Source organism: Myotis brandtii, unplaced genomic scaffold (assembly GCF_000412655.1).
Source record: "Myotis brandtii unplaced genomic scaffold, ASM41265v1 scaffold520, whole genome shotgun sequence".
Classification (NCBI taxonomy): Eukaryota; Metazoa; Chordata; class Mammalia; order Chiroptera; family Vespertilionidae; genus Myotis; species Myotis brandtii.
Genome location: NW_005369827.1, coordinates 2,008,198 through 2,021,901, shown reverse-complemented (window position 1 = coordinate 2,021,901; position 13,704 = coordinate 2,008,198). Strand labels below are relative to the sequence as shown.

The following is a 13,704-nucleotide window of genomic DNA, read 5'->3' as shown; positions in this document are numbered from 1 at the left end:
CTGGGGATCAAGACCACAACCTGGGCATGTGCCCTTGACTGGAATAAAACCCGGGACCCTTCAGTCCACAGGCCAATGCTCTATTCACTGAGCCAAACCAGCTAGGGAGATATTTCTTGATTTTTTTTTTCAATTTTAGGCATTAAATATTGAATTCTAATTAAGGAAGATAAGAGGTTAGCTCTCTTTTATTCTCCCTCCATTAAATACCTATCATTTACATTCCAAGGTAGTTACATCTCAATTTGTTTTCACTGTATTTTTCACAGCTGAATTATGCATATACTATGGCTTTATTTTCTTTCTTGTACAGCATATTAAAACATTTCTTTTTTAAACTCAAATTCTACTTACATACTACTTATTCATCCCCAAATTCTCAGATAAGGTCAAATACCATGGCTTGTCTCTCAGGTCTTGTGTCTGTGTGACATTTTCTCTGGAGCCCTCCGCTTGCTGCTCCATTCTGGACTGTTTACTCTTGAGGCTTCAGGCACAGCTGTTGGCCAGGAATTTTCCTTTCCTCTCACCTTGGGGCTTCTTGATTGACCTGTTTATGCTGCATGGCATCTCTCTTGGTTTCTTCTCTCTTTGGGGGAAGCACATTGCCCAGTTGCTTCTTGGGAAAGAGTATGTATGATGTAATTTTCTTGAGTCTGGCATGTGCGAAAATATCATTTAGTTTCTCCACACATATGATTGATATAAAATTAAAGTTGGAAATTGTTTTTCCTGAGAGTTTTGGAGGTCTTGTTTCATTTTCTTCTGCTTCTAATTTTGTTACTGAATTGTTGGATGCTTTTCTGATTCTGGTTACTTTATATGTGACGTGGGGGGGGAGGGAGCTTATTTAGTTTTTTGTGTTTTTTTTAATGTTCTGAGGTTTCATCATAATGTGCTTGAACTTGGCACTTTCCTAAGGTTCTGTGCCCCATATTGGCTTGCTTCTTCCTGACAGTTCTGTCTGTAGGCATTTAAGTTTTTCCTGTCCCTGCTTTGAAGACTCACTCATCTTTGGCCCATCTGCTTTCCATTTTCAATCCCTCCTCTCTCCCTCTACCCCTCCCCTCCCCCCATTAATTTTCTCCTCTTTCATTGTCTTTCTTCTTGTGAGTTTATCTCTGCCTCTTGCTTACTGTCATTTAGTGGAGGGAATGGAGTTAAGCACATGATTATAATCTACCACATCCAACTGAAAATCCCTATTAATGAATTTATGAGATTTGGTCTTTCAATTTGGATACGTGGTTGTCTGGTGCATTAAAGAAGAGTTAATTAGGTTTCTCTAGGATGGATTCCATTTACTCTCCTTTTTAGTTCCATTCAGAGATTGTTACTCTCACTGACAAAATGAGCTAGGTGTTCCCCGCTCTTGATTTGAGTGTGTAATAGGAAAAAGCGACAGTTATGTCTACGGTATAAAGTCCAAGTCTGATCTCAAACCCATTCACAAGAATAACACGCAGTTTCCTATAATATAAAGAACCGACTTTTATTGCCTGGAGTGTTCTACGACCATAATCCCAGCTGGGTCCGTCTTTCTTAGATTCCCTACTAGTTTGACTTGAGTTGTGTTCAAGCTGGAAAAACATTCTTTTCTGAGAACCATCCTCCCCAGTGGTCCCAGCTGTATTCTGCGGGACGCTGAGTTTCCATGAGGCATCTCTAGATTCTATAGGAGAAAGTTGGACCATGACATCTTTCTCAGTTCCTAGGATAAAATCACTCAAGAGTAACTCCTGTAAAATACAGAAGGTTTTGTAATGTGCCAAAGGCTTACGTTATTGAACATGTAAACACCACAGCAGAATCAGGACCAAATATGATCTTTCAGCTTTTTCCTTAAATTTTATTAGCACCCCAATTTTAACAGTAGTGACTGATTTTTTTTTATAATTTTTAATGTATTATTTAGGTCTTTCAAGAATTACTGTAAATTACTGGAGGCCTTATTCACCCATTGTAAAGCAAAGGGAAGCCAATTCAAATTTTAAAGGCTTTGTGTCCTGCAGCGTTTGAATGAGTGTAGGGTCATCTGATCTGATTCCCAATCTAGAGTTTACAGAAACTTAAAAAAAGAATGATATCTATCTTCACATGATAGAATTACAATCTCTTCTGTTTTAGACACCTCATGTTCTTTGTTGGTAAATCAAGACTGAGAGTATGTAGAGGTTCTGAGAGGAAACATTTCTATTTGAAGGTTCCTGTTTTCCTCGCGATAGTAGGAGTGCCAGGCATCTGTCTTCCTGCTAACACTTGCTAGAGGTGTTGCTGCCTCTGGGCAACAAGGAGGAAGTACTTCTGTCCTTCACACCAGAAATAGTTACTCTTTCTCATTGGCATAACTCAAAAGATCATCTTTTTAATGAGATGGGTGCATCCCTTATGGTTTTCACAGATTTAACTATCAGATTATGTATTGCAGAGCTTAGAGAAAAACAGCTCTAGTAAGGCAGTTAACGGGAATTTTACTGAAAGCTAGAACAGCAGCAACAACTTTGTTCTTTTTCTCTCTGCCAATCTTTTGACCTCTACTTCCTTTTATTTTCATGTATTACTTTTGATGATTCTTGAAGGGATTCATGTGTCTTGTTTTAACATATTTAACATGTACACATTTCTCACTGTACTTTAACTTCAAAAAATCACCACCAGGGATGAAAAATTATTTGCCGGGAGAATTGGATGTGTCAGGATTTAGGTAAATCGTACATAGTCTAACATGCATTAGGCAACTCTGCAGAGTATTGTGTATTAATGTGTTGGCTGTTGGAAGGAGAAAAATTTATTCTTGGTTGATTTTGGAAAGTTCTTCCTGTGTTTTTGAGAAGTGGAGCAAGGGAAAATAAAGAGAAGAAAGTAGACGTAATTTAAGGAAAATAAGGTAATGTATATTAAAGTGCCTTGTAAATAGCAAAAGATGTTCGTTGCTATTATTGCAAGGGTTTAGCTTAAATGAGAAAAAAATCCACAAAGATTCAATAAAGAAAACTGGGAAAGAGAGAAAAGAAATAACTTGGATTAAAAAAAGTTAAGGAAGAAACAAAATAGAAATGTCATAATGGGGGAGTTATACAGTTTAGTGTTGTGTTTTCTTTTTAATCTGAAAAAACATGAGTATTTGTACTTACTATTTAAATGGTTACATTGAAAACATTTTATTTATTAACCAGAAGAAAAGTTCTGTCAAAAATAACTTGGGGTGGGGGTTGGGGGGGGTGTTTAGCATAAGAAGTGGTGAGGATTGGATAGAAACCACTAGATCTGTGTGTCATAGGGGGTTATGGACTGTGTTTCCACTTAATTAGGTTTAATTTACATTCGTTGATGTCATCTGTGCCTTTCATTTTGTTCTCATTCAGACCTTTGCAAGGTAGGTATGATGAACCCATTTTACAGATGAGGCATGGAAGGCTGACATGCCCACAGCCATTTACTTACCCAGTGACAAAGCCCTCCCTTCTTTAGGTTTTGGGTTTATTTCCACAGATGCTTCACGTCAGAACAATCGATCTGTTGTGTTTCTGGATAGTCAGCTTATTGGGTTTCTCTACAACAGCGGTTCTCAACCTGTGGGTCGCGACCCCTTTGGGGGTCGAACAACCCTTTCACAGGGGTTGCCTAAGACCATCGGAAAACACATATATAATTACATATTGTTTTTGTGATTAATCACTATGCTTTAATTATGTTCAATTTGTAACAATGAAAATACATCCTGCATATCAGATATTTACATTACGATTCATAACAGTAGCAAAATTACAGTTATGAAGTAGCAACGAAAATAATTTTATGGTTGGGGGCCACCACAACATGAGGAACTGTATTAAAGGGTCACGGCATTAGGAAGGTTGAGAACCACTGCTCTACAAGAAGTGCTTGTTAAATAACAGTGGTCACTTAACAAATAACACCTCCGGGCCTTGTTTTAGGCTTGGCTGTGCTTGTACAAATGACTTCAGATGAGTCCTACTTAAGGATTCGTATTTGAATTCTCCAAGAACCAAGGAATAAACAAAAAAGACATTTCAACTGCCCAAGTATGGGTTCAGAGTCTGAGCACTATGCCCTTCAGATCTTATCTGAAGCTGGTATTTTATATTTAGTTCTCTTATACTTTTTTATTTTATTTGGTTTCCATAGCTGTCTTGAAGAAGGGAAAGTTGGTACTCTGACAGCAATGAGACTTGACCTCAACTTCAGGGCAAAGGAGAGGAGATTACCAAACGATTAAAGGCTGACAAAATATCTCCCAAAGCATAGCAGTCAGAGGCCGTTGAGTAAAGGAGCAAGCAGCCCTCTGTGCTTTGGAAGGTGGTGTTGCCTTTACGGGAGGTTTAGTTGGTTACCATGAGCATCCACATAAAGTCAGTCTTATGCCCTGTCCCGCTATTGTATTGATTTATCTCCAACTCATATCCTGACTCTACTTGTCTTTAGACCTGGATCTGTAATTTGGATTCACCTTTGACTCTCCAAAGAGTACTTATATCTGTGCTTTCCTTGGTGTTTGAACTTTGGCAGTTTCTTCCTTTTGACTCTCAGAGTGCTCTGTCGTTTTGATAGGAACTCCCCACCCAGCTCTCTTCCTGGTGGTGGAAACTCAACTTCTGCCTGGTATGCCCTAGGCCAGCTCCCTTTCCTCGGAGTCAGTGTTCTCATGTTCCAAGGGAGCAAGATCATTGACAGTCATATTGATGATCCCGTGTCACCAAACAAAGGTTAATTATATTCTAGATTCTCTGAGAAGGCATTATCTTTTAGAAAAAAAAAATGAACTCAGTATGGTTGAAAGTAAACCCACTTTTTCAGATAACTTAGATGAGTAGTCCTTCAACTATTGTGAAAATCTTGATTATTCTCAATATCTTATTCCTTGAGCTTTCCAAGTAGCAAGATTATATAGTATAATAACTGAAGAGTGATTCAGAGAATTGTAAATGTTATGGAATATATTATTTTTGAAGAACATTACCAACTTTTTTAGTAGCTTGCACAGCTTTCATATAAAAATGTTGCATTAGCCCTAACTGGTTTGGCTCAGTGGATAGAGCGTCAGCCTGCAGACTGAAGGGTCCTGGGTTTGATTCCGGTCAGGGGCACATGCCCGGGTTGTGGCCTTGATCCCCAGTGGGGGGCGTGCAGGAGTCAGCCGGTCAAAGATTCTCTCTCATCATTGATGTTTCTATCTCTCTCTCCCTCTCACTTTCTCTCTGAAATCAATAAAAATATATTTCAAAAAATGTCAATGTTTTAAAAAAATGTTGCATTAAATAAAGCCATTTTTTTTAACATCTTGTTTACAAATTTATTTTTTAGGTCAATAATAGCAAATACTTAAGTAGAGACATTATGATGTCATAAAACACTTGGAAAGGGAGATAGTAGTGCAAGTGGTTATTGACATGAAATGTTTACTTGAGAAAATTCTTGGCATTTTTGCCCCACATCAGCATAATGAGAGTTTGTAGGAGAGGCTCAGCATTAATGTATCTGTTGCAGATTAATGTCCTTGTAGAGCGTGTGTTAGTGACTATATTATAACTACAAAGTTGCACACTAGACAGTTTGTGGGTTGGCATAAACATTCCTTTCATCCCCCCGATGGCTTGCATTCAAGTGAGTAGTGTATGGTTCATCTTGGACTCAAGAATAGGAAGAAGGATGGCTGTCTCAGAGTTGTTTCCTTCTCAAGGTCTTGCTGATCAGATGGGCAGAAACACTGGTTGTTTTCAGGGCCGAGTTATTTTTTAACAGTTCAGAAAAAATGTCACATAGTACATACAACAACAACAACAATATTCCACTGTTCCTTTTGAAATTTTTATTATTAAAGTTATTTTCAGACAATACCAGAGTGTGCTGCTGTGATGTGTAAAATGTATTCAGTGTGATCAGTGATTCCTCAAAGCTTGTGTGTTATAAAAGAAGTGAAATGATGAATAATATAAATATATATTAGTACCAAACCATAGACCTGTGAATTTTCAGAATTTTCAAAGAAGCGAGTCTTGATTATCTTATTACTATCTGTTGCCCCAGTGGGTTGAACCTGAGCAGGTTGCTGTATTGAAGCAGCATCTGGGAGGAGAGGCACCCTGCTGTTAGAGTAATGATGTCCTGTCCTTCACGCAGAAGGATGAGGAGGAGGCAGACAGATGTAAAGTGGGCAATTTCCATTTCTTTGTTTGCTCCAAATGTTCCCACCTACCTGTTTTCTCGTTTAAGAGGCATTTTGTTTTTCATAATTTCGTTATTTCTGAATCCTCTTACTTAACACACAATATTTATTTATGAGATCATAAAGATTTTCTTCTGTGCAGAGAGAGGGAAGGAAATATAGTTGAATGTGATTTGCAGCTTGGCTTTGAGTCAATGAGGGTGGGAAAGGAAGGAATAGAAAGACTATTCCTGTTCTCATTATTTAATTGGTCTGTTTCTTAGTTGTGTGAACGCTTCACTTAATGCATTGGATTACTGATTAATCCCATATATATTGACTGCTGGTTACATATCCTTGCCCTGAGGATACAAAGATGAGTGGCCCAGTCAGTAGGCATCAGATTACTTTGGAATCTTCTCCTGGCAGAATTCAGTGATGATAAGGTGCTTATCTAGAATTCTAAAATGCTGCCATCTTCCAAAGATGGCCTGGAAATGTTCATGTTAACAGGATAGACAAACTGGAGCAGCCTCAGAATTTTGGAGGTCACAAAGGCTGTGCAGGGAACATAGAATCTACTTTCCAGGTGTTTTTAATTTCATTAGATTTTGTGATGAACCTTGCTGCTTTGCACATTATTGGAGTGCTTTCCAATACCTCCACCCACTTCTGTACTTGCCGAGACTGGAGGTTGAAGAGTGGGCAGGAGACTGAAGTGGGAAGACATTGCTGCAGTCTTAAGAGGCATTACACTAGGAAATCTCAGAGGCAGGTGCCTCTGCCAACTCCATTCTCCCCTTCTTGCCTTTATATTCAAACTAGAGGCCCAGTGCATGAAATTCATGCATGGGTAGGGTCCCTAGCAGCTGCTGGCTGCTGGCTGCTGGCCAGGGCTCCCTGACCCTGGATGCCTGCTGCTGCTGCCTGCCAGGGTGGGGCCGGCCAGGAGGGGCCGAAGGCAGTTGGCTGGCCAGCCCCGTCCCCTGGTCAAACTCCCAGTTGAGGGGACAATTTTCATATTAGGCTTTTATTATACAGGATGTCTGACTTTATTTTCATTAGGTTAGTCATGCTAGGAGGGATCTTTGAATTGAAGCATCTTAAGAAGCCTTATAAGATGCTGGGTAGTGGTTTCACTTAATGAAACTATATGCAGACCTGTGGAAAGATTGTCACCCAAAACCTAAGATCATTTTAAGAAGAGCATTCTTCTGAATCTTTTGATACTATTAAGTTCTACTATGGGTGTGCTTATTTCACGAATACCGCTTCCCACCTTGATACATACTAGCGAATACAGTATTTATTTTCATTAAAATGGGGTTGAACTACTTTAATTTTGCCAGACACCAAGATTTTCAAGATCTGTGTCTCCAAACCATTTATGTGTCAGCTCATTTCAGCAAAGTCTTGCCAGCTATTTTATTGACAATATTGATGTCATTTGGTATATTGATTCCAACATCCCAGTGCTGTTGCCTACACATTTACTATAACCACATTTGTCTTTATTCCTCTAACTCTAATATTCTTCTAACATCAGAGGGTTATGGATTCCACTTCCTCTTCAAGGCCAGCCCTTCCCACCTCCTTTGGGATCTTATTCTATCCTTACCTCCTTCCTCTTGTACTCTCAACCTTTCTCTCCCTACCGATTCCTTAAGCTTCTCAATGTGGACTTCCATCAGCACGTATCCCTTCCAGCAACCATCCGTTCTCCTTCTGTTCTTCTGCTGGCTCTTATCTCTGCCTCCACCCTTCCACTGAAACCTCCCTCAGTCAAGGTGGCAGTGACTGCTTGACTGTCAAGTCCGAAGGTATATTTTTCATCTCTCCTCTCTATTCATCTCATTGTATTCCATGGTACTTCTCTACCTTTCTTCCTTGGTCTTGTTCACAAGATCTTCCTCTGCCCATTCTGTCATTGTTCACGTTCTCTAGGGTTCTGCTTTTAGCTCTGATCCTCTAATCCAGTGGTCGGCAAACTGCGGCTCGCGAGCCACATGTGGCTCTTTGGCCCCTTGAGTGTGGCTCTTCCACAAAATACCGACTTCTGCGCATGGGCCATGAAATTTCAATCGCACTGTACATGCGCGCCCGCACGTGGTACTTTGTGGAAGAGCCACACTCAAGGGGCCAAAGAGCCACATGTGGCTCGCGAGCCGCAGTTTGCCAACCACTGCTCTAATCTCCTTCTATCCAAGTTCCTTCAGGGGTATCACCCACTAACATAATTTCTGCTACTTTCTGTGTAATGATCACTTATACGCCTTTATGTTTTGCTTAGGTTTCTTCTCCAAGCTTCATACTCAAGGATATCTGGGCATCCCTACCTGAATCTTCTACACCTCAGTTTCTAATGCCCCAAACTAAACCCCTTGTCTTCCTTATTAAACTTGTTCATTCTCCTGCATTCTCTACCTCAGTTGTCACTTCTATCCACCCACATGTAGTCATTTTTCCAAGTTGTCTTGCTTTTGGCATCTGGGTGTTTCCCTAGTCCTAATTCTTCCTCTCCTGTTCCCTTTCCTACTTACTTCCACTACCCTAATCCCCACCCTCCCTCTCCTATCTAACAATTAAACTGGCCCACTTGGTCTCCCTGCCTCCACTCTGCCCCCTTTGGATCCATCCAGAGCCAGTAAGGCATCTGAAACCCAGAGCTAACCCATCAGTGGGTATCTGAAACCAGGGTAAAGTCAGAGTTCCTGGATATGTGAGTAAGGTTATGATCTGGCTCCAGGCTTCTTTCTTGGCCTCACCCCCACACCGAATTACACCATGCAGTTTCTTACCTCTGATTTTCCCTTGTCTTGTGCCCCATTACCAGCTTGGCTAAGTCCTACCCAGCCTGAGGACATGCCAGGCATCCCTTTTTGTTGGAAGCCTTCCCTGACCTCTCCATTTCTGGGCTGGGTGCCCCTGCTTGGCATGAATCTCAGTCACTGCCCTCATCCCACTGTCCCACCGGGTGCATTGTGTGTGTCTCTGGGCCCCACTAGACTTCACTTTCCTTAATGACAGAGCCTGTGTCTTATTCCTCTTTGTAGCTCCAGTGTCTAGCACAGTGTTTAGTGTATAGTAGGGATCCAACATGTGGTTTTTAAAAGAAAAATTAATAATGAGAGTAATTCAGTTTCATGCTTACAAAAATGGGCAGAAGTAATCTATGCATGAAGGGAGCTTCTGGGGTGCCGATACTGTTCTGGGTTTGACCCGGTGTGTTCAGTTTAGGAAAATCCATTGTGGCGTCCACTTGTGGTATGTGTACTTTTCTGTATCAATGTTAGATTTCAATAAAAAGTTTTTCTAAGAATCGGTTTGATGGCTTATCTACCCAGTACAGATAATTTCCTTTTTTCCTTTCAAGCTCTTAGAGTTTCCACAGGATATTAGTTCAGATGTCACAGCAAAGAACCAGGCTACTGCTGTTCCTTTTCGTTAAGGAAGAGTGAGATGAAAAGGCATAGGAGACACGCGTGGGATTGCCTGATCTCCCAGAGAGGGCCGGCGGGCCAGCCCTGCTGGTAGACGTGCAGTGGCCTGCGCTCCTGTCACACTTATTGCAGGGGCCACATGCTAATCGTCAGCGAGCTCTGTGCCTGCCTGCAGGGACAGGGAGTCCGCCTCGGATGTGACCATGAATAATTCATAAATGTAGTTATCTGGAAATTTGTGGTCACCATTAGCATTTTAATGAAAAAAATGCAGTCATCATTCTCAATCTCTGTTTTGTTTCTACTTTTTTCTCCTCCCCCACCACAGCAAACCCTCTCAGTCTTCCCGAGCAGTGGAGACTCCCGAGGCCCCTGCAATGTGCTGACTGGTCGCTATGGGCAGACGGTACCCGGAGGCTCACTGTCATCCAGGCAGCTCATGTATGTATGGGATTGCACTCCCTCTCTCTCACTCTTTCCCTTTAATTTCCTGTGTAGAATATGGCAGGGTGCTGAACTGGTGAAGGTTTTTACGTTTAACTGACAATATTTAGGAATGCAAGAGAGTGAATCGCTCTAGGGTAAATGTTTAATATTGAATGATGAGAAATTAGAAATTTTTATAATTTATTGGCCCTATAAGACCAGGAGTGTATATCAGCAATCTTCCTTTCAATGCATCCAGTCATATAGAGATTTGGTTGTTTTTTTGTTTTGTTTTTTTAGCTTTCCTTTTTCATCACAATATAAAACATTTGGACCAATAGCAACGCCATAAATTAAAAACATGTCCCAGTGACTCTTTGAATTCTTTGAAATAAAAAAACTCATGGACTCAGAAGAGAGGTCCTCTGGGGATGTCATTGTTGAACACATGTCAGGGAGAGAGGCCCCAACTCTTATTTCTTAACATTCTCCCAAGAGGAAATTCCTGACTCCCTCAGTGATGACTTTCAGTGTCTCACACACTAAGGTTTTTCTGATCATCGTCTTTGGGGAATGGCTACAATGGCAGCCTTTTCCTGTTTGTCACGACCCCTGATTCACTTCGGAGAAAAATGATTATTGCCCATGTAATGTTCCTTCTTATTTCTATAAAGGAGAGTTTGCCTCAAACATATTTTTTGTTCCCTTTAGTCTTTCAGCCAGCTGTTTAGATATTTCTTTGTTTTTGTTGCTTCCTTTTGAATTACTGGAATTTTAGCTTCAAATCAGGGGTGTGTTTGGGTGTGTAATTCCCCAGAGTGCCTTTGCTCCCATGTCCCGTGCATTGTTATGCTTTTTTATATCCACCTTTAGGTCCCTTTTCCTTGTACAGTTCACTTTTTTCTTCATAGGAAAGTTAGAACCCCCCCCCCCCCTTAAGGCCATACCCAGATAACTGCTTCTAACATCACCCTAACAGCCAGATCATTGGGAGCAGCAGTGGAGGGAGAACTGACAACAGGGTGAGGATTCAGACCAAGCACCAGGGTCAAAGCCACAGGAGTGGGATAGACAGCTTTTTACATGTACCTTAGCATCCTCCAAGGCCATTACTGAATTACTGTAAAATGAACAGTTTTCATAGTGAACATCATCACAAAAAGTTCGCCCTGTATACTGTAGTCCGGAGGTTGGCCAACTATGGCTCATGGCCAAATTCAGCCAGGCCCATTTTTTTGTAGGAGCTAACAATGGCTTCTGTGGTTTTAAATGGTTACATTTCATATATATATAAAATCCTAAGTGACCGTTACGACAGAATGACCGGAATGACCAGTCGCTATGACACACACTGACCACCAGGGGACAGATGCTCAATGTAGGAGCTGCCCCCTGGTGGTCAGTGTGCTCCCACAGCTGGAGCACCACTCAGCCAGAAGCCGGGCTCGCCAGCTGGAGCCTCTCCCGCCTCCATGGCAGCATACTGGGCAGTGGTGGCAGGTGCAGCAGGGCTGGGATAAACAACAGCGGAGCTGCGCCCTGCCCCGGCTGGGGTTCCTCCCCGGCCACCTGCTGCTTCAGCACTGCTACATCCCTCGGGCTGAAACCCGGCAGCCCAACATCCCCCCAGGGGTCCCAGATTACGAGAGGGCACAGGCCAGGCTGAGGGACCCCACCCATGCACGAATCCGTGCACCGGACCTCTAGTGGTTATATAAATCCCTACATACTAGTAATCTCTATCTTGCTTTTTGCCTCTGAGAACCTAATGTATCTATAATCTGTCCTGTTAAGAAAAATGTCGCCTGTCCCTGATGTAGAAGAAAGTTGGAAACCAGGTGCTATGATTGAACCCTACGAAAGTGTTATTATTCAACCTACTAAAATGCTTATTTCATATGGTTGGATCTAATATACTACTATACCGAGGAAATTCTTCTTTCAAATGGTTAAAATTCCAGCATTCTCTTGGGAAGGTAAATTTACTTGGAAATTCACAAATGTAAACATGCTCCTTTTTTACCGTCCTGGGGAATGATTCCCTGGCCCCACCATCCCACCTCCTGGGAGGTTTCCAGGGGGCTCCACGCTGCAAAGGCTTTGCTGTCAGGTAGCTGAAAGGAAGCTCTTCTTTTTCACATATTATTATTTACCCAGAGTTCTCTAGGAGAAAACTGTCTTATCTTACCTTCCTGGGTGCAGGGACTTGCTGGCATCCTCAGAGGCCTCTGCTGGGCGGGTCACCTGTGCTTTCTGCTGGTGGGAAGGAGGGTGAGTGGCCGCCTTTTTCATGGGGCACACGTTGGCCCCTTGGCCTGCAGCGTGTCTGCACAACACGTTGCTTGAAACGCCCTTCCCTGCGGCAGGAATGTGGTTCTCGCCTTTGTGTGCTTTTCGTCCCTTCGTTTCAATACTGTTGATCCCTTAGTCCAATGCATTAAAACCGTCATTTACTTTATGTGGTTTCTTTTCTGTTCTCGCCGCTCCCCTTTGCACCTCCCTTCTCCGGATTATTAGATGAAATTTGCTTGTTGAAGCCTCCCGCTGACCTTATTTAGTGGCCACTCTTCGCGGAAACATTAACCCCAGCTGCTCTGTCTCCTTGTCATCTAAGACAAGAAATCTAAGGTGACACGGGGCCTCCGGGCCAGGCCTGGGGCTGAACAGGGCCACATTGTTCCCAGGGGAGGGAAACTATTTGGGGGGGAATAATTCTCTGGAGTTTATAGTTTTGTTACTAAGTGTGGACAGGAGTTGCTGTGCTCTGAGTTGTTTTTTGAGGCTCACATGGCAACTTGGAGTTTAGATTTAGATTTTCTCTCCTTCTGGTTTGGGATCCCGGCTTTGCCTTTCAAGGACAGGATGCTGCTTTGAGGACGGATGCTGTTCTTTCATGTGTGTGGACTGGCATCCACTGAGCACCAAAATAAGAAGTCAAGAGCCGGAGCCTGACCTCTCCTGACTTTTTAGCAGATATCTGTGCTTGTGTTAAGACTAGAGTCGATTGGTCCTGGGAATTAATAATGAGGTTGCATCCTTAGTTATTTTTACCTGCACCTATCGGTTCCTTTGCCTGCCTGCAGCCGCCGCTCTCACCCTGGCGTCCGGATCTGGACTGTTGCGACAGCCTCCTGACTTCTGGCCTGATGTTTCCCTCCCTGCAAATTTGACTCATTCATACAAGCCAGATTAATCCAACAGCTGAAGCGCTTATACCTTAGCTCTGAGTGTGCCACTTCCCTGCCAAGAGTATCTAGAATATCCTCCCTAGTCCAGAAGGGCGCCCTGACATTCAGGTCCTCCCCACTTCCTTTTCTACTCCTTCAGTACCCATTGCTCATGGTTAGAAATGTGATTGCTGTTGTCAGCCGCGTCACTCCTCAGGAGATGCCTGAGGCTAGCCCACGTGGGCGCCCCTGCTGAGACACACCTTTGCCTCTGGGTCAGTGTGCCGCTGCTCCATCTTTAGACACCCCGCTGGAACCCTGCTCCGGCCTCAGGGTGCAGCAGAGCGGCTCTCTTTCCTGGGCAGCCCCGCTGGTTTCCCCTCGCTGGCAGCACGTGCTCCTGTAGCTCTTACATCTCCCTCCTGAAGCCTGTGTCCCCAGTTGCTCTTTACGTACACACTGCTGAACTTTGACACCTGACACTTTCATTTCCCTTCTCGCCTCT

At 42.8% G+C, this 13,704-nt stretch overlaps 1 protein-coding gene across 11 annotated transcripts in view; it reads left to right on the top strand.

The window, feature by feature from the left end:
- Window positions 1–13,704, top strand: part of APBB2 (amyloid beta (A4) precursor protein-binding, family B, member 2) — a 261,166-nt gene that overhangs the window by 54,491 nt on the left and 192,971 nt on the right. For all 11 annotated transcript variants that reach the window (XM_014548710.1, XM_005877464.2, XM_005877467.2 and 8 more), the window contains one exon: window positions 9,935–10,047. In XM_014548710.1, the coding sequence (XP_014404196.1) occupies window positions 10,002–10,047 (46 nt within the window). In that variant the 5' untranslated portion in view covers window positions 9,935–10,001. The remainder of the gene's footprint in view (window positions 1–9,934; window positions 10,048–13,704) is intronic.